The sequence below is a fragment of the Haliotis rubra genome, unplaced genomic scaffold (assembly GCF_003918875.1).
Source record: "Haliotis rubra isolate DU_JTF1 unplaced genomic scaffold, ASM391887v1 Scf305, whole genome shotgun sequence".
In the NCBI taxonomy this organism is placed as follows: Eukaryota; Metazoa; Mollusca; class Gastropoda; order Lepetellida; family Haliotidae; genus Haliotis; species Haliotis rubra.
This window is the reverse complement of record NW_025766975.1, coordinates 435,508-461,648: the sequence shown is the minus strand read 5'-3', so window position 1 is coordinate 461,648 and position 26,141 is coordinate 435,508. Positions and strand designations below refer to the sequence as shown.

The following is a 26,141-nucleotide window of genomic DNA, read 5'->3' as shown; positions in this document are numbered from 1 at the left end:
GTCGTTCCAATAGAAATCGTGATTCATCACTGAACCAGATTCTATGCCAATTCGGTAGGTTCCAGGCCTGAACGTTGGTGCACCATTGAACTCAATGTCGACGATGTTGTTGTCGAAGCACAGGGCCAAAATAAGGTCTTCTGGCACGTAAACCAGCCTCTCTCAACCTGTTCCTGACGGTCTGTGCAGAAAGCCTCCTCAATCCGGGTATTTGTCGAGCGGTACTGGTCGCCGTAGCTGTTCGATGAAGCAGGTGATGTACCCGGATGTAGCGATCCTGCGCCGCAGTGGTCGCTCGAGGTCGCTCCACTACGAGGGGCATCTGCTACCGCATTCTGCCTGCGATATCTCTCCCAGAGCCGTGAAATGGTGCTTTGGTGAACATTCATGCGTCGGGCAACTGCACGTTGAGACTGGCCAGCTTCAAGCAAACCAATGGCGATATGACGGTTGGCTTCACTTAGACGTGGCATTTTGCGTTCGTCAACAATAATCCAAATACAGTGAATAATCGACACGAAGCGATCAACCTTTTATACCCATCATTGAGACTATCTGATCCCAAACTTTCACGTGCATTGCATGTGAATTGTGTATTCTGTGACACTACACGCCGAAATTGAAAATCATGCTGTTAAATACGGGTATTTTACGGATGGTGCGTTTTGATGTGATGTTTCAAAACATAAACACCATAGGACTCATAAACAGAGCAAAACCTTTTGTAAAATGAATCACGTTTTAATTCATTGCTACATGAAATTGCTATTTTCATGATGCGTTTCTTTTTGGGAGAGTATATTTAATACCATATTATACGTTTGTATTATCATATCATATGTTTATCTACTTTTTCCATATTAACCTGTATCGTCTGTTCTGATTACCTGTATACATGTATGCAAATGGGCGTGTATACATATATGCAAATTGTATTATAATTGATCAAACTGTATGTATATGGGCGATAGCCTTTGTACGGAAATAAAGTTTTGATTGATACTCTGTTATACTAAAAACCTTTGTTTTGAATATAATAATATATGCCATTAGTAATGATAGTTGCTATTATTACTAATGGCGTATATCGTTATCTTTAAAACAAACGTTTTTCAGGTGCAGCATGACGGACTGGCTGACTGAGTTTGGTTTTACGCCGCTTATAGCAATATTCCAGCCACATCACTGCGGGGGACACCAGAAATTGGCTTCACACATTTTACCCATTCAAACCCGGGTCTTCGACGTGACGGGGCAACGCTTTAACCATTAGGCTACCCCACCACCTCAGGTGCTGCATGAAGAGGGGTTTAATTTTAACGTAAATTAAACTGAGATGTTAAACAATGCATCAGTGTTGCCATAGTTATCTTGTAGATGGAAAAGATGTTACAGTAGCATCTGATATCTACAGTGATAATCTGAGTGAGTAGATGAGTAGATCCGGTTTGTCTTCCTTGTCTTGCTGCAGGACATATTGTCTTAAACTTATAATTCACTTCATGCATTTTTTCTGATACAATCCTAATACAATTGTACACCCAACAAATGGAGGGCAGTGCATAGGCAGTATCCTGTAAACCACGTTCCACCTGGTCCCCTTACAACACTGCTTAGTTGCCTGTATGCAAGAAGTGGGAAATTTCAAAATGGCCGCCGATCGAATATCTTCGTTGATTTCTTGATACTCGTTTTGCCGCATCAAAGTGCCAAGGCTCAGTGAGGCTGTATTTGTGTGACTGTTTTTAAGGCCACTTATTATGCAAAGTGTTACCATTTTGACATTGGAATAACGAATCTAAATTGAAGTATAGAAGGACACAAATACCGAAAAGACGGCTCTGTCCAGGAAACGCAGTATGCTTCTATCTTGAAAAACAGTTGAAGGTGACTTTCCGTCAATGCTTTCAATTCATTCAACAATAAAATAAAATCAGTTACAAACGGTAGTATACATGTGCTTCACAGCCACAATCTTACAGAAGTACAAATACACAAGTAGAAATCGATGATCGATTTTGGTTGTATCGAGTGCACTTTAAACATTCAAACCAACATTTGGCATTAATGAAAATGAAAGAGTGATAATATGTGCACAAATCCCGCCATTCGCTAGACTAGACCACTTACCATTATTCCAAGAACTAAGTACTTTGAATGATTGTAGTTCGTTTAGTGCAAACAGGAGCACATTATTACGCATGATCGGAGCTATGGAAGAGCGAAGTGCATGCTAAACCGTAAATTATGACTGCAGCTATGATGTTGCTCCCTTATCAGGAGTTCATTACGGCCATCCAGCACCTTGTCACGACTCATTACTCAATATGTTGTACAGATGTTTTTCATTTGTTTCATTTTTGACGACTCTAAACATCGAGATGGGCGTTTGCTTAAGCGATGAATCTCGTTTCCTACTGAATTGGGATGAGAGACAAGGTGTCCATCGACGTCGACAGCAACGCTTTGCGCCAAACTGCGTTCGACATTTGGACAGATTTGAGGAGATAGCGTCCTTTTTCAAGAGTTCACACCAAGTATCATTATATTATTAAAATGATGCAAGTATACACTCTCCTAGAAAATCATCTTTTTCATTGAATAATTACAGTGCCAACTCTTGAATCGGATGTTTTGGCATCTAAGGTAAATGACCTCACGAATTATTTAAAGCGTTTTATTGATAATGAAACATGAACGCACAGGCCAAGAAAATGGAAAATTTAATGTATTAAACGTATTGAAGTGTACATAAGTCGATTAAGCTTGAACATAGATGAAGTGATCCAGGATCAACCAGGACACCACTTTACTTTTGAATTTTCAGCGAGAACGTACTCTGGTGTCCTCATGGAAATTAATTTTTCACAACGAATTTTGTGGTTTTTTTCACCAAAACCTTTACTTTACTCAAACCACATATTTCACCTTGTGGTGGACATTTCGCTCTGTTTATCCGGTTCAGGAGAGGCCCCTAACATGTGGTAACGTGCGACTATACTGTAAACCGGAAATATTCTGCGCCTTGAAAATATAGCGTCAGTGTACCTCCAGCCTGTTCTGTATTATTTTTGCGAGAGTAGTAGGCTTTGCAAAACAACATTGTTAACTAAAGGGATGACAGGTTTCAGGGATACAGGATGACAGGTTTCTTATTAATCCCTTTGATTTCAAAAGTATAAACTCAGTTCTAAGTTGTTTTTTGCTGAGCATTGTATTATTTGCAGGGATTAACACCATAAGAGAACCGTTTGTATTTGACGCAGAATATTTCCGGTTTACAGTATTTGATCCACTGGCACAGTAAGGTTCGTGTAGATTGTTCCCTGTTTTACTGATGACCCAGAATCACTGATTTGTTTGTCGTGATATGGATGGAACATTGGCGCTCCCACCCCCCTCCACACACCCACGCATGCACGCCCTCGCACCCGCACGCACGCACTCACATTCACGGACACAGGCGCAACCAAACAAATCTGTGATCAAGTTAGCTGCAATGCACTGGATGGATCCACGCAGAGCTCTCGATCGATCGCGAGACGCACCCAATACCTCCAAGGAGACAAATGAATCATTCAGACAGACCACGCAAGTTGAGCAACGTTTAACACTGCTGGCGGAACCTACTGAGATGACGAGCTTGGCGTTACTGTTTGTTGTACCTCTTCTGTGCCCTTGTAAGTATATTCCTTAAAGACTTGTTATGATTAGTGGAGCAGTAAGGCGACTATACTGGTTCCAAGTTTAAGAAAGCAATGACAAGAAAAAGGTCGTTTTCTAATTGGTTAACTTTAGTGACATGTAAAAGTCAACGAAAGTCTCGATTATCTGCAGAATTAGATTCCATTGGACGGATTTGGGAATTATTTTAATGGACCATAGTCACATCACGTGTTCGCAAAACGGCTTGTTCCGTTCTGCTGTTAGTTCTCGTCACTCATACATTCGCATAAGACTAAGTAAACCTACATCAGAGACAGGTGCGAAAAGTGATAGTGATGACCAGAGGCCCAGATTAGCTGCGTATCCGGGTAAAATACGCATAGAAAATTTCCATTTACACATTGAAAAATAATTGTTGCGTGCCAATTACGCATTTAAAATGTTGGATACGCAAAAAAGTTTAAAACAAATGCGTACGGAATATATTTATAAAAATCGCTTGCGTAATGAAAAAGACATCGATTGCTATCAAGTGGTACTGTTAGTATAGGACAAGTGCTGTACTGTCAGTATGGGATGAGTGCTTTTTTATGAAATCATGTCCATTATGTTTAACTTGGTTTTGATTAGATAAGGCAGACCATACCTGCTTAGTAAACTTACTCAATGACATAATACTTAGGTGAGTAATATGACTGAAATACGCTCATATTTGAAAGTAGTGGGTAACGGAAAATGAAATACCCACTCAACATTCATAATACCCACCCCAAAAAAATTACAGTGGGTACAGTACCCACATGAGCTAAATCTTATCTGGAGCTCTGACAGTCCTTTGCTGCTGCTGATGATGATGATGATGATCACGACGACTATGATGATTTGTACCATGTCGCAGTTTAAATTGTGTTGCATGTCCATTCCCTAGTTAAACCATGAATGAAACCAACAAACAACAAAGAAATATAGTATAATTAACAATTTTATTCTAAAAATTACTAAGTTTACAAATCATTATATATCAGTACAAAGCAGGTGCAAAATAGAGATGGTGTACAAATTAAGTCTGTGTAATATAAAAGCAGTGATGACAGCAACAAAGACAATAATGGTACTAGCCTCGCTGTAACAGTGGTCAAGCTTCCAAAATAGGCCTCGACAGAGTATCCAGGGTAAAGCGTGATCTCCACACAACTCCGCACCTTCTATGTACGAAACGTTTCCTGAACTTTCTCTAAATCTCTAGGTCAGCTTACACTGGAACTTTTCATAGGCCTAGAAATATCTTCACCAGATTTGAATACACAATGCCTTTTAAAAACTGGCTAAATACAACATATATTGTATTTTCGGTATTACGCTTTCTCAGTATTTGTAATCATGTTTTCAAAGACTAACATACATATCATCGTACATAAGATTGTAATATGTCTGCTTCGGAATTCTTACCTATGAAGGTCCGGGTTAGAATTGATCTTCAGTAACCCATGCTTGTCGTAAGAGGCGACTAACGGGATCGGGTGGTCAGGCTCGCTGACTTGGATGACACGTGTCATCGGTTCCCAGCTGCGACGATCGATGCTCATGCTGTTGATCACTGGATTGTCTGGTCCAGTCTCGGTTATTTGCAGACCGCAGCCATATAGCTGGAATAATGCTGAGTGCGGTGTAAAACTAAACTCACTCACGCTTAGGGTTTCTATCTCTGTGCATTTCGATAAGTTTAAGTATTTTATACAAAGACATACAGCATGTATACTCTCCCCAAAAACAAACGCATATAGGAATTTCAACTGTATTTTTAAGTATATTTTAGAAACATCGTGTAGGCTTTATGAGTCAATGAAATATAGCGAAATTGCACACTGGGAATGCAGACTTATCCGTCTTTGGCACCAACTCGAGGAAAGTCAGTTTGAGTGTCACATGGAGACGTGTGGTGGCGCTGAAGTCAATACCTCGTGTGACCACCGTGGGCATCCAGAACTGCACGGCATCGCCTCGGCATCGAACGAATAAGTCTCAGAATCTCATATTGCCCAATCGCAGCCCACTCTGCCTGTAGTGCCTGTGCGTCGCACCTGTCTGTCCAGGGCATCGCACAGATGTTCGATCGGGTTTAAGTCCGGTGATCTTGAGGGCCAGGGGAGCACATTGATGTTGTAGTTCTGGAGGAAGTATCTAGTGTGACGTGCTGTGTGGGGCCTGGCATTGTCCTGTTGAAACAACTCCCTCTGGCGATCAATGATTGGAAGGCGGTGTGGCCGTAGGATTTCGTCACAGTAACGTTGAGCTGTCAGGTTGCACTGGATCATCACCAAATCACTTCACCTACGGCAGGTGATCTCTCCCCACATCATAACACCACCCCGGCCGAATCTGTCCACCTGGGGGAACGCAAGCGTCGGCGAAACGTTCACGTCGACGTCTGTACACCCGCATTCTTCCATCGCGTCGTTCCAATAGAAATCGTGATTCATCACTGACCCTGATCCTACGCCAATTCGGTAGGTTCCAGGCCTGAACGTTGGTGCACCATTGAAATCGATGTCAGTGCGAGTTGCTGAAGTGTCTGGGCATGAGTGTTACGGCGTCGCACCTGTCTGTCCAGGGCATCCCACAGTTGTTCGATCGGGTTTAAGTCCGTTGATCTTGAGGGCCAGGGGAGCACACTGATGTTGTAGTTCTGGAGGAAGTCTCTACTGTGACGTGCTGTGTGGGGCCTGGCATTGTCCTGTTGAAACAACTCCCTCTGGCGATAAGTGATTGGAAGGAGGTGTGGGAGTAGGATTTCGTCACAGTACCGTTGAGCTGTCAGGTTACCCTGGATCATCACCAAATCACTTCTCCTACGGCAGGTGATCGCTCCCCACATCATAACACTACCCCTGCCGAATCTGTCGACCTGGGGGAACGCAAGCGTCGGCGAAACGTTCACGTCGACGTCTGTACACCCGCATTCTTCCATCGCGTCGTTCCAATAGAAATCGTGATTCATCACTGACCCTGATCCTACGCCAATTCGGTAGGTTTCAGGCCTGAACGTTGGTGCACCATTGAAATCGATGTCAGTGCGAGTTGCTGAAGTGTCTGGGCATGAGTGTTACGGCGTCGCACCTGTCTGTCCAGGGCATCCCACAGTTGTTCGATCGGGTTTAAGTCCGTTGATCTTGAGGGCCAGGGGAGCACATTGGTGTTGTAGTTCTGGAGGAAGTCTCTAGTGTGACGTGCTGTGTGGGGCCTGGCATTGTCCTGTTGAAACAACTCCCTCTGGCGATCAATGATTGGAAGGAGGTGTGGGCGTAGGATTTCGTCACAGTAACGTTGAGCTGTCAGGGTTGCACTGGATCATCACCAAATCACTTCTCCTACGGCAGGTGATCGCTCCCCACATCATAACACCTACCCTGGCCGAATCTGTCCACCTGGGAACGCAAGCGTCGGCGAAACGTTCACGTCGACGTCTGTACACCCGCATTCTTCCATCGCGTCGTTCCAATGAAATCGTGGATTCATCACTGACCCTGATCCTACGCCAATTCGGTAGGTTCCAGGCCTGAACGTTGGTGCACCGTTGAAATCGATGTCAGTGCGAGTTGCTGAAGTGTCTGGGCATGAGTGTTACGGCGTCGCACCTGTCTGTCCAGGGCATCCTACAGTTGTTCGATCGGGTTTAAGTCCGTTGATCTTGAGGGGCCAGGGGAGCACACTGATGTTGTAGTTCTGGAGGAAGTCTCTACTGTGATGACGTGCTGTGTGGGGCCTGGCATTGTCCTGTTGAAACAACTCCCTCTGGCGATAAGTGATTGGAAGGAGGTGTGGGAGTAGGATTTCGTCACAGTACCGTTGAGCTGTCAGGTTACCCTGGATCATCACCAAATCACTTCTCCTACGGCAGGTGTGATCGCTCCCCATCATAACACTACCCCCTGCCGAATCTGTCGACCTGGGGAACGCAAGCGTCGGCGAAACGTTCACGTCGACGTCTCTCTGTACACCCGCATTCTTCCATCGCGTCGTTCCAATAGAAATCGTGATTCATCACTGACCCTGATCCTACGCCAATTCGGTAGGTTTCAGGCCTGAACGTTGGTGCACCATTGAAATCGATGTCAGTGCGAGTTGCTGAAGTGTCTGGGCATGAGTGTTACGGCGTCGCACCTGTCTGTCCAGGGCATCCCACAGTTGTTCGATCGGGTTTAAGTCCGTTGATCTTGAGGGCCAGGGGAGCACATTGGTGTTGTAGTTCTGGAGGAAGTCTCTAGTGTGACGTGCTGTGTGGGGCCTGGCATTGTCCTGTTGAAACAACTCCCTCTGGCGATCAATGATTGGAAGGAGGTGTGGGAGTAGGATTTCGTCACAGTAACGTTGAGCTGTCAGGTTGCACTGGATCATCACCAAATCACTTCTCCTACGGCAGGTGATCGCTCCCCACATCATAACACTTCATGCGTCGGGCAACTGCACGTTGAGACTGGCCAGCTTCAAGCAAACTAATGGCGATATGACGGATGGCTTCACTTAGAAGTGGCATTTTGCGTTCGTCAACAATATTCCAAATACAGTGAATAATCGACACAAAGCGATCAACCTTTTATACCCATCATTGAGACTATCTGATTCCCAACTTTCACGTGCATTGCATGTGAATTGTGTATTCTGTGACACTACACGCCGAAATTGAAAATCATGCTGTTAAAGACGGGTATTTTACGGATGGTGCTTTTGTTGTGATGTTTCAAAACATAAACACCATAGGACTCATAAACAGAGCAAAACCTTTTGTAAAATGAATCACGTTTTAATTCATTGCTACATGAAATTGCTATTTTCATGATGCGTTTCTTTTTTGGGAGAGTATATATATAAAGGGTATCGGCATCAGAGACAAGTATAACATCATCTGCAAACATCAACAATAGTGGCGAATAACACCATGTTTACAATTATCTAAAATATCCAGAAATGATTCATTGATACAGAATAGGAATAACAGAGGACTTAATATGCAGCCTTGTTTAACACCAAGAGGTCAGTCTCCACTTTCCACCACACACACCATCGCTGCATCTCACACGTGTTTGGATCATTGATACAGATGGCTCAAGGACTCTTAACGTTTTCCCGCTTAAACCACGAGCGCACAACCAAGTACAGAGCTTACTATTCTTAACAGAGCCGAATGCCTTTCTTAAATCAATAAAGGAGATGTAGAGTTTCATTTAACAATGCTATATCCAGGCATGGGTTTCTGAGATCATCACTCGAATTAGGATATTTTATGTATCTTACTTCTCCGTGGAACCATGTTAATTGAAAGTACATTAAATAGATATAGGGCTCATATTGACATTGATAATAATAGGAAAAATACAAATAATATTGGTAGGAGAGAGAGTATTGGTAGAAATTTTCAGGATTTGTGTGTTTTCTCATCAAAGGTCATTGAAGATTACTTTCATTTTGTTTTAAATGCCCGATTCGTGATTTGAGACATGAATATTTTCCATGAATATAGTAGAAAACAAAGGAAACGCATATGTATACACTCAATTCCAAAGATTGAAGGACCTCAATTAAGTGTCCTAAACATGTTATAGATGCCCTATCTATACGTTCCTCAATAACATTGTAGTATATCTATTATTTGTACAGCCTTCTAACCACCTCCACCACGTTATATGCGTATATTCTTCTTATGAAATGTATTTGGGCCTATGGCCTTGTTACTGAATAGCAGAATCCTTGTAAAGAAATTAGTAAAGTCGACAATAATGGGCAAGCCGTTATCAGATTGCTTCGAGTGAGTGAGCATGGTTTTACGCCGCTTTTAGCAATATTCCAGCAATATCATGGCGGGGGACTCAAGAAATGGGCTTCACACATTGTCCCCACGTGGGGGAATCGAACCCTGGTCTTCGGTGTGACGAGCCAACGCTTTAACCTCTAGACTTTCCCACCGCCCCCAGACTGCTTATAACAGATGCTAATAGCATTGTTTCTATGAGCATACAGTTTGTATAGTGAATACTTGAATTGTTATTCTGATGTGGCTGTCCTGAGTACAGTTCAATTCAAACAAAAAGACACACACAAATGTCTATCATCAAAAAAGCTTTAAGCATTGAAGCATTAGAAACAGCGGGTAGACATAAGAACTCGACTTTGACTTCAAACACCAGTATTTTAACGACTGTATGTTTTGTTATGGGTTGATTCCCAAGTTGAAAGTGAAACGATATCCGTAAAAGAACAAACAACACAAACAATGCTGTAATAAAGAAATTATTGTATTCCCAAATTCACAAATCAATAGAAATCACTAGGGCAGTACAAACTAAAGAGGCAGTACAAGTACAACGACAGTATAACAGCAATAAATCACTGCAATAAAGACAATGATGGTATTATTCACCTCGCAGTAACAATAATTCATCTTGGAAGAAAGGGCTAGATAGAGTGTACCAGGGTATAGCAAAGTGTGAGAACACAAAATGCCGGTCTTCTAGAGGCTTGAGGTGAAATGTGACAAGAGGCAAGAGTTACCCACTAGGCAGATGTTTCTGGAGTAAGGCCCTTGTAGTCCTTTCCAGATCATTCTGCCTAAATCTGGTAAAATCTAAATATACTCTCCTTAAATCGAAACGCACGCGTGTTATTGACCTTTGAAATTTCAAATATTTTTTAAAAAAATTAGTGTTTGATTGTTATAATTTCGGCATTCTAATGCTTGTTTGTGTACGTGGACCGAATGTACATCGTCAAAACATATCGTCGGGAAATTTAAAAACTATGTTCCTAGCTGTGAACTTGCATGAACATGTCATGGAGAAAAAGTGGTTCTCAATATACACGACCGGTTTTGAGGAATCGTGAGCAGGGACATTGCCCGTTTAAGGCCGTTTTGCTTTTAGATGGTCATTGGCATTTTTTAGCTGAATGAAAGAGTGAGTGAGTGAGTTGTAGTTTTACGCCGCTTTTAACAATATTCCAGACACATCACAGCGGGGACCAGAAAGGGCCTTCACACATTGTACCCATGTGGGGAATCGAACCCGAGTCTTCAGCGTGACGAGCAAACGCTTTAACCACCAGGCTACAGCACCAACTCTTCTTGTTTCGAACATATAGTGCACTGTTTTCACATGTTTTAATACCAGATAATATGGATCATAGCTTTTCTGACTTAAAGGCGATTTAAGTGAATACTCTTTCTACATGCTATAATACCAAATTATATAGATAGTAGCGTATCTGACGTGAAAGAAAGTTTGCATTGTCATTTAGATCTAAAAGCAGGATAATGAAATATCCACGGGAAGAGTTTCATAAATGATTGACAGGATTTTCTTGTTACATTCTATCCACACATTATATGAATCTAGATCAATACGTCTCTTCTGTGATGATGTATATCATTTAAGAACAAAGCAAAGAATTATTATTTGGCAGACATCTGTTTGTTGTTGCTGCGGCCACCTTTACTGAAGTAATGGGGTGCAAACAAACTGATGGTTTCACAAAGCACTTTCATACAGTCCATCTGATTTCCTGACTATTTATTAAACAAATCCTATTAAGTAGACCAATCAAGAGGCGGAGCTAAAAAGCTGGAAATTGATTTTCTTTGCATAATTCATTCATTCCTCTTTATTAGTTCGAAATGAATCATTCCGAAACTATGCTTAAATCTTTTTCAGGATTTGACAAGAAGTAGACTCTTTACTGTAACGGATGTTCTTTTGTTGTGTTAGTGAACAACACTTAGCTTCCGACCAGTAGTACGCTTGTTTTCAGTCAATTCTATAAAGTTTTTCATGTGTACCATAGCTTGGGGTCAATTTTTCAAAAGTGAAAATAAATGTCCTCTGATATCTGGAATTCTTGAATCATAAATACTGTTACGGTAAATAAATTGCCTTGTCAAAAGGTTTAAGAATCCCATTTGAACCAGCAAAATATAACACAGACAAGTCTAAAATATTCAATTATATATTGAGTGAGTGAGTGAGTGAGTTTAGCTTTACGCCGCACTCAGCATTATTCCAGCTATATGGCGGCGGTCTGTAAATAATCCAGTCTGGACCAGACAATCCAGTGATCAACAGCATGAGCATCGATCTGCGCAGTTGGGAACCGATGACATATGTCAACCAAGTTAGCGAAACTGACCACCCGATCCCGTTAGTCGCCTCTTACGACAAGATAGTCGCCTTTTTATGGCAAGCACATGGGTTGCTGAAGACCTATTCTACCCCGGATCTTCACGGGTCTATATATTGAGCAAACAATGAGCAAGTTACAATGCAATTGAGTCACAAATCTAAAGTAATGGGCCACAAATATAAAATATTAACTCACCAGAGTCTGGACATTTACATTGAGAGCAGATATACTAACTGAAGGTTGTTTACAATGTCAGTAGACAATCGGTCTTGACGATGTTGACAGACAGACGACGACGGTAGGCAGATGGCGGCAGACAGATGTACACGATCCCAGTGATATGACGTGTTAGTCCATGTGTTAGTCCGTGTGTGTGTGTGTCAACACAACAACCAGCCTTTATATAGCTCTTACACAGTTCTCGAGCATTCTAGTAAAGGTGGGCAGCATCATTATCCCCTCAGAACTTCATGCGATTTTCTCGAACATTCGACCTGTCAAAACGAAAGTAAAGCCAAGGGAGGCAACTCTGGAGCGCTATCTCAAAAGGCGTGCCGCTAAAATACTATTGCCATTGAACATATATATGATACGAAATGTTACCCACAACCCACACTCAAAACTTTAAACATTGTGACCCAATAACAACTATCACTTAATCAATGATAATACAAATTACAAAAAACACAATCTCGTAACAATACGCCAATGTGCAATCTGGAGGGTAGGGTGGCTTTTTAGGCAAGAATTAGACATTCTCACGTCACCACTTGTTCCGACCTTTGCTGATCTGTTTTTATGTCTTCTTCTTCTTCTTCTTCTTCTTCTTCTTCTTCTTCTTCTTCTTCTTCTTCTTCTTCTTCTTCTTCTTCTTCTTCTTCTTCTTCTTCTTCTTCACAAGACCAGTATCCACGGTTCATCACTGACATCCTAGCGAGGGTTGTTGTACAGGACCATCCTCTGAACACAAGACCTGTATCCGACCAGTACCCGCGGTACATCAGTGACATCCTAGAGACGGTTGTTGTACTTCATGCCCGTCACCATCCTCTGTACACAAGACCAGTTTCCACTGTACATCACTGACGTCCTAGACAGGGTTGTTGTACCACATGTCCATGACCATCCTCTTTCCACAAGACCAATATCCGATCAGTATCCACGGTGCATCACTGACATCCTAGAGAGGGTTGTTGTACCACATGTCCATGACCATCTTCTGTACACAAGACCAGTATCCACGGTACATCACTGACGTCCTAGACAGGGTTGTTGTACCACATGTCGATGATCATCCTCTGTACACAGGACCAGTATCCTACAAGTATCCACGGAACATCAGTGACATCCTAGAGAGGGTTGTTGTACCACATGTCCATGATCATCCTCTGTACACAAGACCTGTATCCGACCAGTATCCACGGTTCATCACTGACATCCTAGCGAGGGTTGTTGTACAGGACCATCCTCTGAACACAAGACCTGTATCCGACCAGTATCCACGGTACATCAGTGACATCCTAGAGAGGGTTGTTGTACCACATGTACAGGACCATCCTCTGTACACAAGACCAGTATCTGACCAGTATCCGCGGTACATCAGTGACATCCTAGAGATTGTTGCTGTACCACATGTCCATGACCATCCTCTGTACACAAGACCAATATCCGATCAGTATCCACGGTGCATCACTGACATCCTAGAGAGGGTTGTTGTACCACATGTCCATGACCATCTTCTGTACACAAGACCAGTATCCACGGTACATCACTGACGTCCTAGACAGGGTTGTTGTACCAAATGTCGATGATCATCCTCTGTACACAGGACCAGTATCCTACAAGTATCCACGGAACATCAGTGACATCCTAGAGAGGGTTGTTGTACCACATGTCCATGATCATCCTCTGTACACAAGACCTGTATCCGACCAGTATCCACGGTTCATCACTGACATCCTAGCGAGGGTTGTTGTACAGGACCATCCTCTGAACACAAGACCTGTATCCGACCAGTATCCACGGTACATCAGTGACATCCTAGAGAGGGTTGTTGTACCACATGTCCGTGAACATCCTCAGTACACAAGACCAGTTTCCACGGTACATCAGTGACATCCTAGAGAGGGTTGTTGTACCACATGTCCATGATCATCCTCTGTACACAAGACCTGTATCCGACCAGTATCCACGGAACATCAGTGACATCCTAGAGAGGGTTGTTGTACCACATGTCCGTGAACATCCTCAGTACACAAGACCAGTTTCCACGGTACATCAGTGACATCCTAGAGAGGGTTGCTGTACCACATGTCCGTGAACATCCTCAGTACACAAGACCAGTATCCACGGTACATCAGTGACATCCTAGAGAGGGTTGCTGTACCACATGTCCGTGAACATCCTCAGTACACAAGACTAGTTTCCACTGTACATCACTGACGTCCTAGACAGGGTTGTTGTACCACATGTCCATGACCACCCTCTGTACACAAGACCAGTATCCGACCAGTATCCACGGAACATCAGTGACATCCTAGAGAGGGTTGTTGTACCACATGTCCATGATCATCCTCTGTACACAAGACCTGTATCCGACCAGTATCCACGGTACATCAGTGACATCCTAGAGAGGGTTGTTGTACCACATGCCTGTGACCATCCTCTGTACACAAGACCAGTATCAACGGAACATCAGTGACATCCTAGAGACGGTTGTTGTATCACATGTCCATGACCATCCTCTGTACAAAAGACCTGTGTCCGACCAGTATCCACGGAACATCACTGACATCCTAGAGAGGGTTGTTGTACCACATGTCGATGACCATCCTCCGTACACAAGACCAGTATCCACGGTACATCAGTGACATCCTAGCGAGGGTTGTTGTACCACATGTGGATGACCGTCCTCTGTACACAAGACCAGTATCCGACCAGTATCCACGGTACATCAGTGACATCCTAGCGAGGGTTGTTGTACCACATGTGGATGACCATCTTCTGTACACAAGACCAGTATCCGACCAGTATCCACGGAACATCACTGACATCCTAGAGAGGGTTGTTGTACCACATGTTGATGACCATCCTCCGTACACAAGACGATTATCCATGGACAGCGGTATGTTATCACTCTCTGGTGAAAATTGGTGGCCCTGTATTTCACTTACGTTACGCCCATACCCCGATTCTGGCCCAGTCGACTTTATCCGCTGCTTACATGGCTCGACCCTCCTTGCTCCTGGCCTCACGACACAACGGAATTGGGCGCGGTGGGCGAGCTGATTAAGGCGCCAGGGTAGTGATCCAGCGAGGTTGAGGTGTCCGGATCGAGCCCACCTGTGACCGGGTGTAAAAACCTTGGAGTCAACTTTGTGTGCAGATACTTTCAGTGTTGTCACAACCCCTAGTGTACAGTACACAGCACTGTGCACTTAAAAGAACCCACGAATCCGTTAGTATATGACCAGCTGGTGGCCACATGCATACGTGCAAACATCTAGTTGTGGGTACAGCAACGTGTAGTGAACTTGGACAAAGTACTGTGTCTATGTCCACTCAGCTGTGAATGGGTACCTCGTTAGAAAGCCACAATAACTCGGTGCGCCTAGTGGTGATACGTGATACGAGAGATTGATGATACGAAGTGCCGTTGAGATTGACATTCAATAATCGAGGGGGAAAAATACCAGCGCCTTGAGCATGCATTAGTTGCCTGGATATATGCGCTATATAAATATCCTATAATAATAAATAAATAAATAGAACGGAATCCTATGTTAGTTGCATGTATCTGTCTGGTTTTGTAATATCAATATTTCAGTAATTCAAATGATTTCAGTAAATATGCATAATTTTGTTTCTTAAATCGCTGCAAGTGCTACAATGCAAAGATTCAGTGTATTTGTATATGTCACTCAACACTCCCGTGTTCAAATAAAAATTCATGAACAGAATGAAATAGAAATTCATGAAAAACAGTGTGCTGTACCTTGTTCCTAAAAATGAAAACATATCTATGAAAACCAGACTGACTTTAAAAGTAACATCAGTATTTCAGTAATTTAAATGATTTCAGTAAATATGTATAATTTTGTTTCTTAAATTTCAGGAACTATGTATAATTACTGAAAATTTCAATAATATATATAATTTCTGAGTGAATCAGACATTATACATAATTACTGACATTTTCAGTAATTATACATATTTACTGATTATACATATTTCCTGTCACATACATGCCAATAGTAAATATGATTGCTCCATATGCATCGCAAGGCTGCCGCACGGCCATTACGCGGCTGCCGTGCGACCACTACACAATGTCCGTGCGATTTCACGGGCACCGTACGGAGGCCGCACGCTGATCGTGCGGTAGCCGTGCGATGGCCGTGCGGATATCCCACGATCGCCGTACGATATTTTTAAACTAAAAAATCGTGCAGTGCCCGTGCGATGCCACCTACGGGCTACGGACTTACGACTTTTTCAAATTTGTCAAACTTTGCTGTTTGACAAAATCGTAGAGGCTACGACGTAGAAATGGAGCTACGGGTAGTTAACGGGCGCCGTATACCCATCGCAGGCCAAATGTGAATCAGGCATAAGAGATCCGAATGCGCAGAGCCTATAATTGACAGGAGACATCGGAGAGATCGGTTTAGAAAATGAACTTTTTTCAAAAAGTTAATTTCGCAAGAAAGAGATAGATGTCGTAAACATTTTTCAACCAGGTCTGAACGCTGGTGAAAAATTAATGATATGATGCTGAACGTGTCATAAATAGGTTGAGTGAGTGAGTGACTTTAGCTTTACGCCGCTTTTAGCAATATTCCAGCAATATCACGGCGGGGGACACCACAAATGGGCTTCACACAATGTACCCACGTGGGGAATCGATCCCGGATTTTCGACTTGACGAACGAACGCTTTAGCAACTATCCTACCCCCTGTGTGCATATGTAATTGTCTGCCCTCGCGACATTTCCGATGATAGCATCATATTTGTTAAAATGACGTTACACTGTAAAAGAACAGTACATGTAAGGAAGAGTATTTTGGCATTATACTTGCGGAGTTTTATGACGCGGCTGAGGATCTAACCATCAATCCTCAACTTCCAACCAGCAAGGATGTTGCTATTGTTGGAATATTGCTAAAAGCGGCGGAAACCCATACTCACTCACTCACGTAAGTGTTAAATCTCATGTGTTCGAGTTTATCATAGCACCAAGATAGGTTTGCGTAAGAGGACCATTGTTAAAAGAAATAGGGTTCACAATTGATATCGAGCAACACTTATGTAAAGCTCATGATTGACGCAAAAAAAGTGTAGTAGGAACATGTCACAGTAACGTGAAAAACCAACCCTGCAATTTGCAGAAATTTCCAGTTTCCAGTTTCAGATTCCGCAGAAACAAATCTGGCACTAAACAAGCCTGCTTTTCAAAGTTCTGAGTATGGGGACCCAGCTGTGACGGGCGCTGAAAACGCCGTGGACGGTAACACAAACGCCACCTCGTGTACAGCCACCGCCACAAATGACACTAACACCTGGTGGTTTGTGGACCTGCGGGCAGCGTATGAAGTCACCCAGGTGATACTCTGGAATAGAGCTAATTATCGTGAGTGGAGAATGTTCATGTATTTGATGACTTTCACAAAATTATCATGCAACATTTTTGTTTACATTTTTCACTGTAACACATCATTTCTAAAATATATGTCATTTGCTCCCGTCCGTGCCGGAATCCATGATATCGATTCCCAAATGGGCTGTTATTGTGAGTGAGTGAGTGAGTTTAGTTTTACGCCGCACTCAGCAATATTCCAGCTATATGGCTGCGGTCTGTAAATAATCGAGTCTGGACCAGACAATCCAGTGATCAACAGCATGAGCATCGATCTGCGCAATTGGGAACCCATGACATGTATCAACCAAGCCAGCGAGCTTGACCACCCGATCCCGTTAGTCGCCTCTTACGACAAGCATGGGTTACTGAAGGTTCATGTTAACCCGGACCTTCACAGGTCGCTGTTATTGTGATTCTTGGATTGCAGCTATACTCTTCCATGGTACTATAGGGGAAAGCACTTGACGGTTGCATCAAGTTTTCCTTCAACATCTAGCTACTATACACAAAGAACTTAGTTAAACACCCCGGCCCCTGACATGTGTCACGATTGAATGACCTCCGATCTTAACCCTTTGGAGCATATCAGGGACATGATTGATCGACGTGGGCAACAAAGGGATCCTCCTGTACAGAACCTGGGCCAATTGGAAGCTGCTTCACACGAGGAATGGTGTAGACTGTCCCATCAATAAATTCAACATTAAACATTCCAGGGCCATACTTGTTCAGACATGGTTTTGTATGAAAATCAGTGCTGTTTCTTTTAAATGAGCAATTATCATCATAAAATCAACATAGATTCCAATCATTTTGTCATTTTGTATGAGTTAAAGGGTCATACGGGTCAGAAAAACTTATGTTTCCCATCATGGTCACCACGAGAAGTTTTATGGACGTGTTGAAAATGTATGATTGCAAAAATACATGGGGTGCTCAATTAAGTTTTTGTTTATATGTAATCGAAATACTGCTCAAAGCGCATTAACACTCACTGTTCAATAATTAAATTATAAGAATTCATATTTGCTCTCTTCGGACATAGACTTCACACAATGGCTTATATACTAAAACGGTTGTTGCAAGAGAGGTAGCTGTACACATTATATATGCAGCTCCTACACTTCATGTATCACTCTTGCTTGACAACGGTACAAGAATCTGTATCGAAACGTCGCACTCACGAAATAAAGAAGTTGTTATCCATAAAAACTTGTTCTATATTGTACGTCTCAACTTCTAAAATGCCACTCAAACAAGTTATCCACCGTCTACATGGAGACGTGGCAGTTCATACTATCAACTCCCTGTCTCGTCTTGAGAAGAAGCACATCCTCTCAAGTAACCACCTCACCTTCCTGATGAGATGTCGTGACCAACAAATAATCCCTAAAGGCCTACAGCTCCGATCTCCCATCCAGTCTGCAGCAGCCAAAGCCATCCTTCACCTAGCTTCCACAAAACTCCTCACTGAACGCATCCGACATCATCGCAAAATCAAGGCCACCTCCACGTCAGCCAGCAATGACCTCCACACCTCCCTCAGCTCCACCCTTGACCCAGAACTCTTCTCTTTCCTTACGAACTGCCCAAACTACCGCCAACAACAAACTAGACACCTCAACTAAGACCGGACACATCAAGAAACTACAAGAACTCACTGCCTCAGGAACCAAACGCAAGAAATCCACAGCACCAACTATCCACAACACAGTTGTCAACCTCAGCAATAAACAACTCACCAACCAACAGGTCAGTGCCCTTGCCAAAGGTCTCAAATTTGCCCCTACACCACCCAAAATCAACTCGGACATGTTTATCGCCAACATTGAAAAGGGTCTCCAACAACTTGCACCCGGTGGAAAGGTTGACTTCCTCCGACACCAGATCACCAGTATTCTCCACAAAGCCCAGCCTCAGAAACCAAACATCACACCAGCTGACAAACAAGCCATCAGACAACTTAAACAACATCCTGATATTGTCATCGCCCCAGCCGACAAGGGCAGAGCCACTGTTGTCTTAGACAAGGACCACTTCCACTCCATGGTGGATAACCTCCTAGATGACACCTCAACCTACCAAATGATGAAGAGGGATCCGACTACAAAGCTCAACCGTCAGCATAAGGCCACGCTAAAAACGCTGCATGATAAATATGAACTCTCAACAGATCTGTATCGTAAACTCACAGTATCTCACCCCCAGCCACCTTATGCCAGAGCAACAGTCAAAATCCACAAGAACCCCGTTAAAACTCGTCTACTAGTCTGTTCCCGTGACACTGTATTCTACAGTACTGCCCAGTACCTTACCCAAGTACTCTCCCCATTAGGTAAATCTGCCAACTCCTTCATCAATGATTCAACTGACTTCTGCTGCAAGATCCGTGACATCACCAACCCATGTCCCATCATCAGCTATGACGTTGTGGACCTATTCACCAATGTACCTCGGGAAGAAGCCCTTCAAGCACTACGCCACAGAATTGACAACCTCCAACAACCCCTCAACACCAGCCTCTCTACCGACTCTATCATCAGCCTCACCTCCGCCTGCATCAACTCCACCTACTTCACCTGGGGCGATGCCATCTATGAGCAAATCCACGGACTTCCCATGGGCTCCCCACTATCCCCCATCCTAACAGAAATTTACATGGCCGACCTGGAAGAGAAGGCCCTTGAAACTGAACCTTTCAAACCGTCCTGCTGGTACCGCAAAGTGGATGACACCTTCGTCATCCTCCAACCTCAGCAAGATCCAAAGCAGCTCCTCGCCCATCTCAACAGCCAACATCCCCGCATCAAATTCACCATCGAAACAGAGCAGAACAACCAACTACCTTTCCTTGATGTCCTTGTGTCCCGCACCTCCAGCAACCAACTCCAGACCTCCGTGTACAGAAAACCTACTCATACGGATCAATACATCCACTACAACTCCAACCACCCCCCTAAAGTCAAGACCGGCGTCATCTCTACATTGACCAGAAGAGCCAAAAACATCTGCTCTACAAACCTACAGGAAGAAATTGAACACCTGAGGAAAGTCTTTGTAGAACGCAACCACTACCCACCTGAAATAGTCAGCAGAACCATCGAAGCAACGCTTTCACCTCCTGCCAAAAGATCTAAACCAGAATCAGCCCCCATCAAGATATCCATTCCCTACATTGGCAAACCATCACACCAAATCAGCCGACTCCTGAAACAACAGGCAGGCATAGACACAACCTTCTCAGCGTCCTCCAGCCTCAACAACCTCCTCCATGCCAACGGAAGAAAACAACTCACCGTCGACAACAACAACCCGAAATGTGTTATTTACAAAATAAACTGTGATTGTGGACAATGCTACATAGGTGAAACATCCCGACCCATCAACACCCGAGTCAAAGAACATCGCACCTCTGTTGCTAATTCCGACACCAAGTCAGCTATCTCTGACCACATCAAAGCTAACCCCAATCATCAAATAGAGTGGTCCGACATCACCATTCTCGCCAACAACCAAACGGACTTCACTAAACGCAAGCTCACAGAAGCCATTCACATCAAACGCCACAAGCCCACCATCAACCGCGACCAAGGATACTTCATTCCACTCCTCCACCAAGCCCAATCTATTGTATAAACATCGCATCTATTGTTCACACATCTCATTGTAACTACATCTCTGGCTTCCATTCACTATCCTTTGTGTACTCACTGGCTTCTTCAGCTTACTGCTTAGCCAATCATGGCAATTATGTTGTTTCCTTTGTCTATTATGTTGTTTCATTGTTATATACAGTATATATATGCAGCTCCTACACTTCATGTATCACTCTTGCTTGACAACGGTACAAGAATCTGTATCGAAACGTCGCACTCACGAAATAAAGAAGTTGTTATCCATAAAACTTGTTCTATATTAAGAATTCATGTTTGCATTTTTCGGACATAATATTGCTGATGGGATGTTTTATTACACACAATGACTCATATACTAAAACAGATGTTACAAGAGGGCTATTATGATGATAATTAATTCTTGTTATATATACTGAGGGTAAAAGAAAGTATACCGAGCTCATGTTTATTTATAATTGAAAGGACTGTTGTTAAGTGTGATTATGTCGGTGCTCATTCACTATTTGTTAAAATTACCTGTAAAATGAGCAGTTTTATGTAAAAATATATTGGTACAACGAAGGCTGAGGTACGTAAGATATCAGTTGACAATCATATGATCCCAACCATTTTAAATGTTGTGAAATTGTGCCAAAACGGGCAAAGTTTCAAGAATATATATGATGTCTCAGATATGTATCAGCAATTGTGTTTTATACTTTTGTTTAATTAGGTGTTTAATCGAGATAGAAATAAAATCATGTTGACATATTTTTAAAATGCTGACTCAGCGCTAGTGCAGTTAATTTTTATGTAATATTGATAACATAATATATTTTCAATTGAAAATCAAACATATGATGAAATCACCTCAGATAAATAGTTTCTATTAATCTATCCTCAGCCGATATAAAACGTTTTCCTGACATAAACTTGTGCTCAAAAGAAACTATACACTGCAAAATAGTTCATAAAAATTCACATGCAAAATGAAGACATAAAACCCTAATGAGCACTACCACACACGTACAGGCCAATCCTTTCCGGGAACAAACGGTGAAACAGGTAAACGAATCACCAAAACGTCGCAAAAAATCCAAAACTTTTTCATGTAACACGGAATGCACGTGCATACTGACGATATACAACAGCCTACGTGACACGTGAGCAACACAGCAGTAAAAAAGAACACAACAAATATGCCACGTTTGAGGCAAATCGAAAGAGAGAGAGAGCTGTCAGACAAGAAGCAAACCACACCATCATTGCCAGAACCTTCGGCTGCACCCGAGCAACTGTCATCAGACTGATGCAACGACTAAGACAAACAGGCAATACGTCAGACAGGCCTAGGAGTGGTCGACCACGTGTGACAACGCCCGGTGATGATCGCCACATCCGGATAATTCTTCTGAGAAATCGTTTTGTAACGGCGACGTCAACGGCAGCAATGACACCGTATCAGTCTACATACAAGGTACCGGCAACTAAGAGAACAGGGTATTCGAGCACGTCCACCCTTCCGTGGAGTGTATCTGACTCTTTAAAACGACGTCGTCGATTGACATGGGCCATGCGAGGTTGGCAGATGCGTAATTGGCGACGTGTGATTTTCACCGAAGTGAGTAGGTTTTGCCTATACAGTAATGACTGCCGGGCTCGTGACGCAAGGCCTCATACAGCAAGACTGACAAACGACTTACGAGGTTATTTTGCCTGGACCAGCATGTTCTCCAGACATGAATCCGATAGAAACCTTATCGGACTACCTAAATCGGCAAATCAGAAGACGACCAGCGCCACCTGCCAATGGCCTAGGACAATGGCTCCTACGGGAATGGCAACGTCATTCGTCGTCTTAAGTCATCAATGTGGCGGCGTATTTGGGCGTGTATTGAAGCCGTTTGTTTTCTTTTCAGGTTTGGTCAAACACACTGTATACTTTCTTTTCAGCACTAGTTTATAAACAATGATACTAGTTGTGGGGAGAACGTCCTGAACTCATGTAAGTAGTTTCCAAATTTTGCTTGCCAGTCGGGCTAGCTATGCCAGAAGGTTAATAGTCCACAAAACCTGAATGTAGAAATTTAGCAAAAGATTACAAATGTAAAATACCATGATAATTTATCATGTCATAATCTTGCATGATTTAAAAGTGTATTATAACTTAACAAGTCGGAGAGAGTGATATATTTAAAAAATGACGCCATTAAAATTCACAAGGCAGTCGGGCCAATAACTGGAGATTTACAGGCCCGACTGGATTTTGATTATTTCGCACACTGTACAGCAGTTATATTTTTTGTTCGGGATCGCTGAACAGGCTTACTTGGCTAATACAGTACCCTAACTCTGAATAAATTATTGTTTTAGTTTTATTTACACACACACTTAACATAAATCATGACCTGTTTTTGACCATGAACGTGGTTTGTACTCAGAATTCGATAATCTGACATTCTCGTTAATGCGACAATTTGCTGTGCAACGGACGATGTCGGATTAACAAGACTTGACTGTAGCTGGAATATTTTACCTTTCTGTTATAAATAACAGTATTTATATATACAAGTGCCTCGTTGCCTTCTACAGCGGAACGTCTGAGGAACCTTGTTGTGGAGGTAACAAGCTTCAACCCCGTAACGTACCCGGCCGCATACAGAAAACTCTGCAGTAGATTTCCAGGAATTGCCGGAACCCAAGAGAACCTGACTTGTGACTCCCCTCTGATTGGCCGATTTGTAAGAATCAGTAAGATTCACGTGCACGGGACTAGCGAGTACCTAGCCCTCTGTGAAGTGGATGTAAGAGGGAATCCGTTACAAACAGGTATGACTAATTGGTATATTGATGAAATATTCTTCCAAATCATGTTGGTTTCTCGTTGAAATAGTTCAGGGCCCGGTTGTTTAATACTCGGTTTTCGTAACCGCCGGTTAACTCCTAATGGCCGGTTAAATCCTTAACCGGTCGTTAGGTAACCGAACGTTAAATATGCGTTGTTGTAAACATGGTTAGTCATGCCGTTAGCTAACGTCGCCGTCAAAGTTTAACAGTGTGGTTAACGTCACTGGTTAGCTTCCATATATCCCATAATTCCGTTTTCTGTTTACTTCCGGTTTACGAAAAATGGAAACGCAAAATGTCGCCTGCACCCCAAGGAAAAAGAGAAGTCGAAATTTCTCTGCTGACGAAGAGAATGTAATCCAGTCAATGGTTGAGGCCAACTCTATAGTTTATCATAGGCATGCGAATGTCGTAGCGCTACGAACGTTTTGTATTGGAACACAAGGTTCCAGCCGTTTGCATAATTTATATTTCAAAGACATATGATCCCAGCTCTGTGTCATTCTCTTCCCACAGAGGTTACTCCTATCATATCTTCCTACGTAACCTCTGTTCTAATACGGCCCTTTCATGGTGTGAGCGTTCAAGACTCGTGATTGGAGGCAATCAGATTTAGCTGTGCAATCAGCGACGTTGTTTCAAAAGTGATCATTCGCAAGGCCTCGGTAATTTCCGTATACTTCGAGAAAACTAAACCCTCTTCCCTTGCGCGATGCGCAAACGTTTCTACTAGACAGAACTCAGTCATGTTATGGCGGATCAGTGGCGTCTCCATCGCCCTCGTTGACAACGGACAAGCTAGCCATTAAACGTCTTGTGTGTAACATCAACACAAGTCCCCGGCAGATGGGGGATATTTGTGGCCTCACATATGCTTGTGTTAGTCAAGTTGAATCTAAGTCGATGTAACACGTGTTCTGATTGGATAGAAAGAAGGGAGATAATTTGTGTTGCGATCTTTTGCCGCTAGGGGATTTTACGAAAACCGGGAAATATGGCCGTATTAGAACAGAGGTTCGTAGGAAGATATGACAAGTAACCTCTGTGGGAAGAGAATGGCTCTGTGTGGTACTTACTTCAATTCCAACAACAGAAAAGACATTTTAATGAAAAAACAATAGCACAGCTATAGATAAAATATGATGAATCCATGAAAATAATATTAATATTAGAAGCATGTTGTCCGTGGATAGAAAATGTATAAATATTACACACAGAGTTACGCTTAGACGGCTACAGTCTTAATGAATCTTTGAATTCCCACAACACCTATCGCTCACTTTTCACTCCTTAAATTGTCATTACTGCCAAGTCGTGAAAATGCTATCAATATCATTTATTAATTATTTGCCAAGTCTGTCAAAACATTGCCAAATCTTTTAACATCAAACAATATAGATGTTGTGAAATTAATACCATAGCTTTTATCTTAAATATGCATTCAATGCCAATAGAAACTGAATATGTGACTAGCACAAAGTGCAAGTAATCAAACTGTTATTGTACTATAGGCCCCAGGGCCAACACTACTGAATAAAATCGATCTATTATCCGACCTTACTGTTGACAGGAATCTCATGAATAATACTGTGCAATATCGTCATTATCTGAACGCCTTCACAGACGCATATTCCGGAAAGATGTCTTGAAAAACATGAAGCTGCGTCTAATTTATAGATGAACATAATTTCCTCGATACTCATTAATCAGATGAACCTTCATTTTGTTCAATTCACAAGTGACTGCAGAAAATGCATAATTCTTTTTAATGACTTCACGGTCGGAAAACATGTATTATATTTCATAGGTGTATCATGTGTAGGATAAAGCACGACTCCGAGGTTATGGTTGGGAAAGTAAGACGCGCTCTCGGTCTTACTTCTCCCCACCCGATGGTCGAGGGCTTACTTTCCCAACCATAACCGAGGAGGATTGCTTTATTATACATATAAACCAACAATGATGGATAATTTGATGATCATGTAATGAAGCTACATAACAGTAACTGAAGCGCTAGTAAAATCAATTGAATGACAGAGGCCTAACTATAAAAAGATAATTCAACCCCCGCTCTTTGTCGGCCGAGTGGCTGTGAGGTAGAGCGTCTGCCTTTGAATCTGAAATATGCGGGTCCAATCCTGCTAGGAAAACATTTGCACATTTAAGTTGATCTTTGAGGATATTTTTCAGTTGATTCCAAACACTAACA

At 42.7% G+C, this 26,141-nt stretch overlaps 1 protein-coding gene and 1 long non-coding RNA gene across 2 annotated transcripts; one reads left to right on the top strand and one right to left on the bottom strand.

Moving 5' to 3' along the window:
• Nucleotides 1-3,499: 3,499 nt before the first annotated feature.
• LOC124282856 (fucolectin-5-like) lies at nt 3,500-26,139 on the top strand. Its single transcript, XM_046718889.1, has 4 exons — nt 3,500-3,680; nt 17,238-17,462; nt 23,678-23,914; nt 26,123-26,139. The coding sequence occupies exons 1-4, from the start codon at nt 3,500-3,502 to the stop codon at nt 26,137-26,139; spliced, it is 660 nt and encodes a 219-aa protein (XP_046574845.1).
• On the bottom strand, nt 13,676-14,215 carry LOC124282867. Its single transcript, XR_006900269.1, has 3 exons — nt 14,173-14,215; nt 13,846-14,003; nt 13,676-13,753 (listed from the first exon to the last, which is right to left on the bottom strand). It is a non-coding gene; the product is annotated as an uncharacterized LOC124282867 (long non-coding RNA).
• Nucleotides 26,140-26,141: the final 2 nt, after the last annotated feature.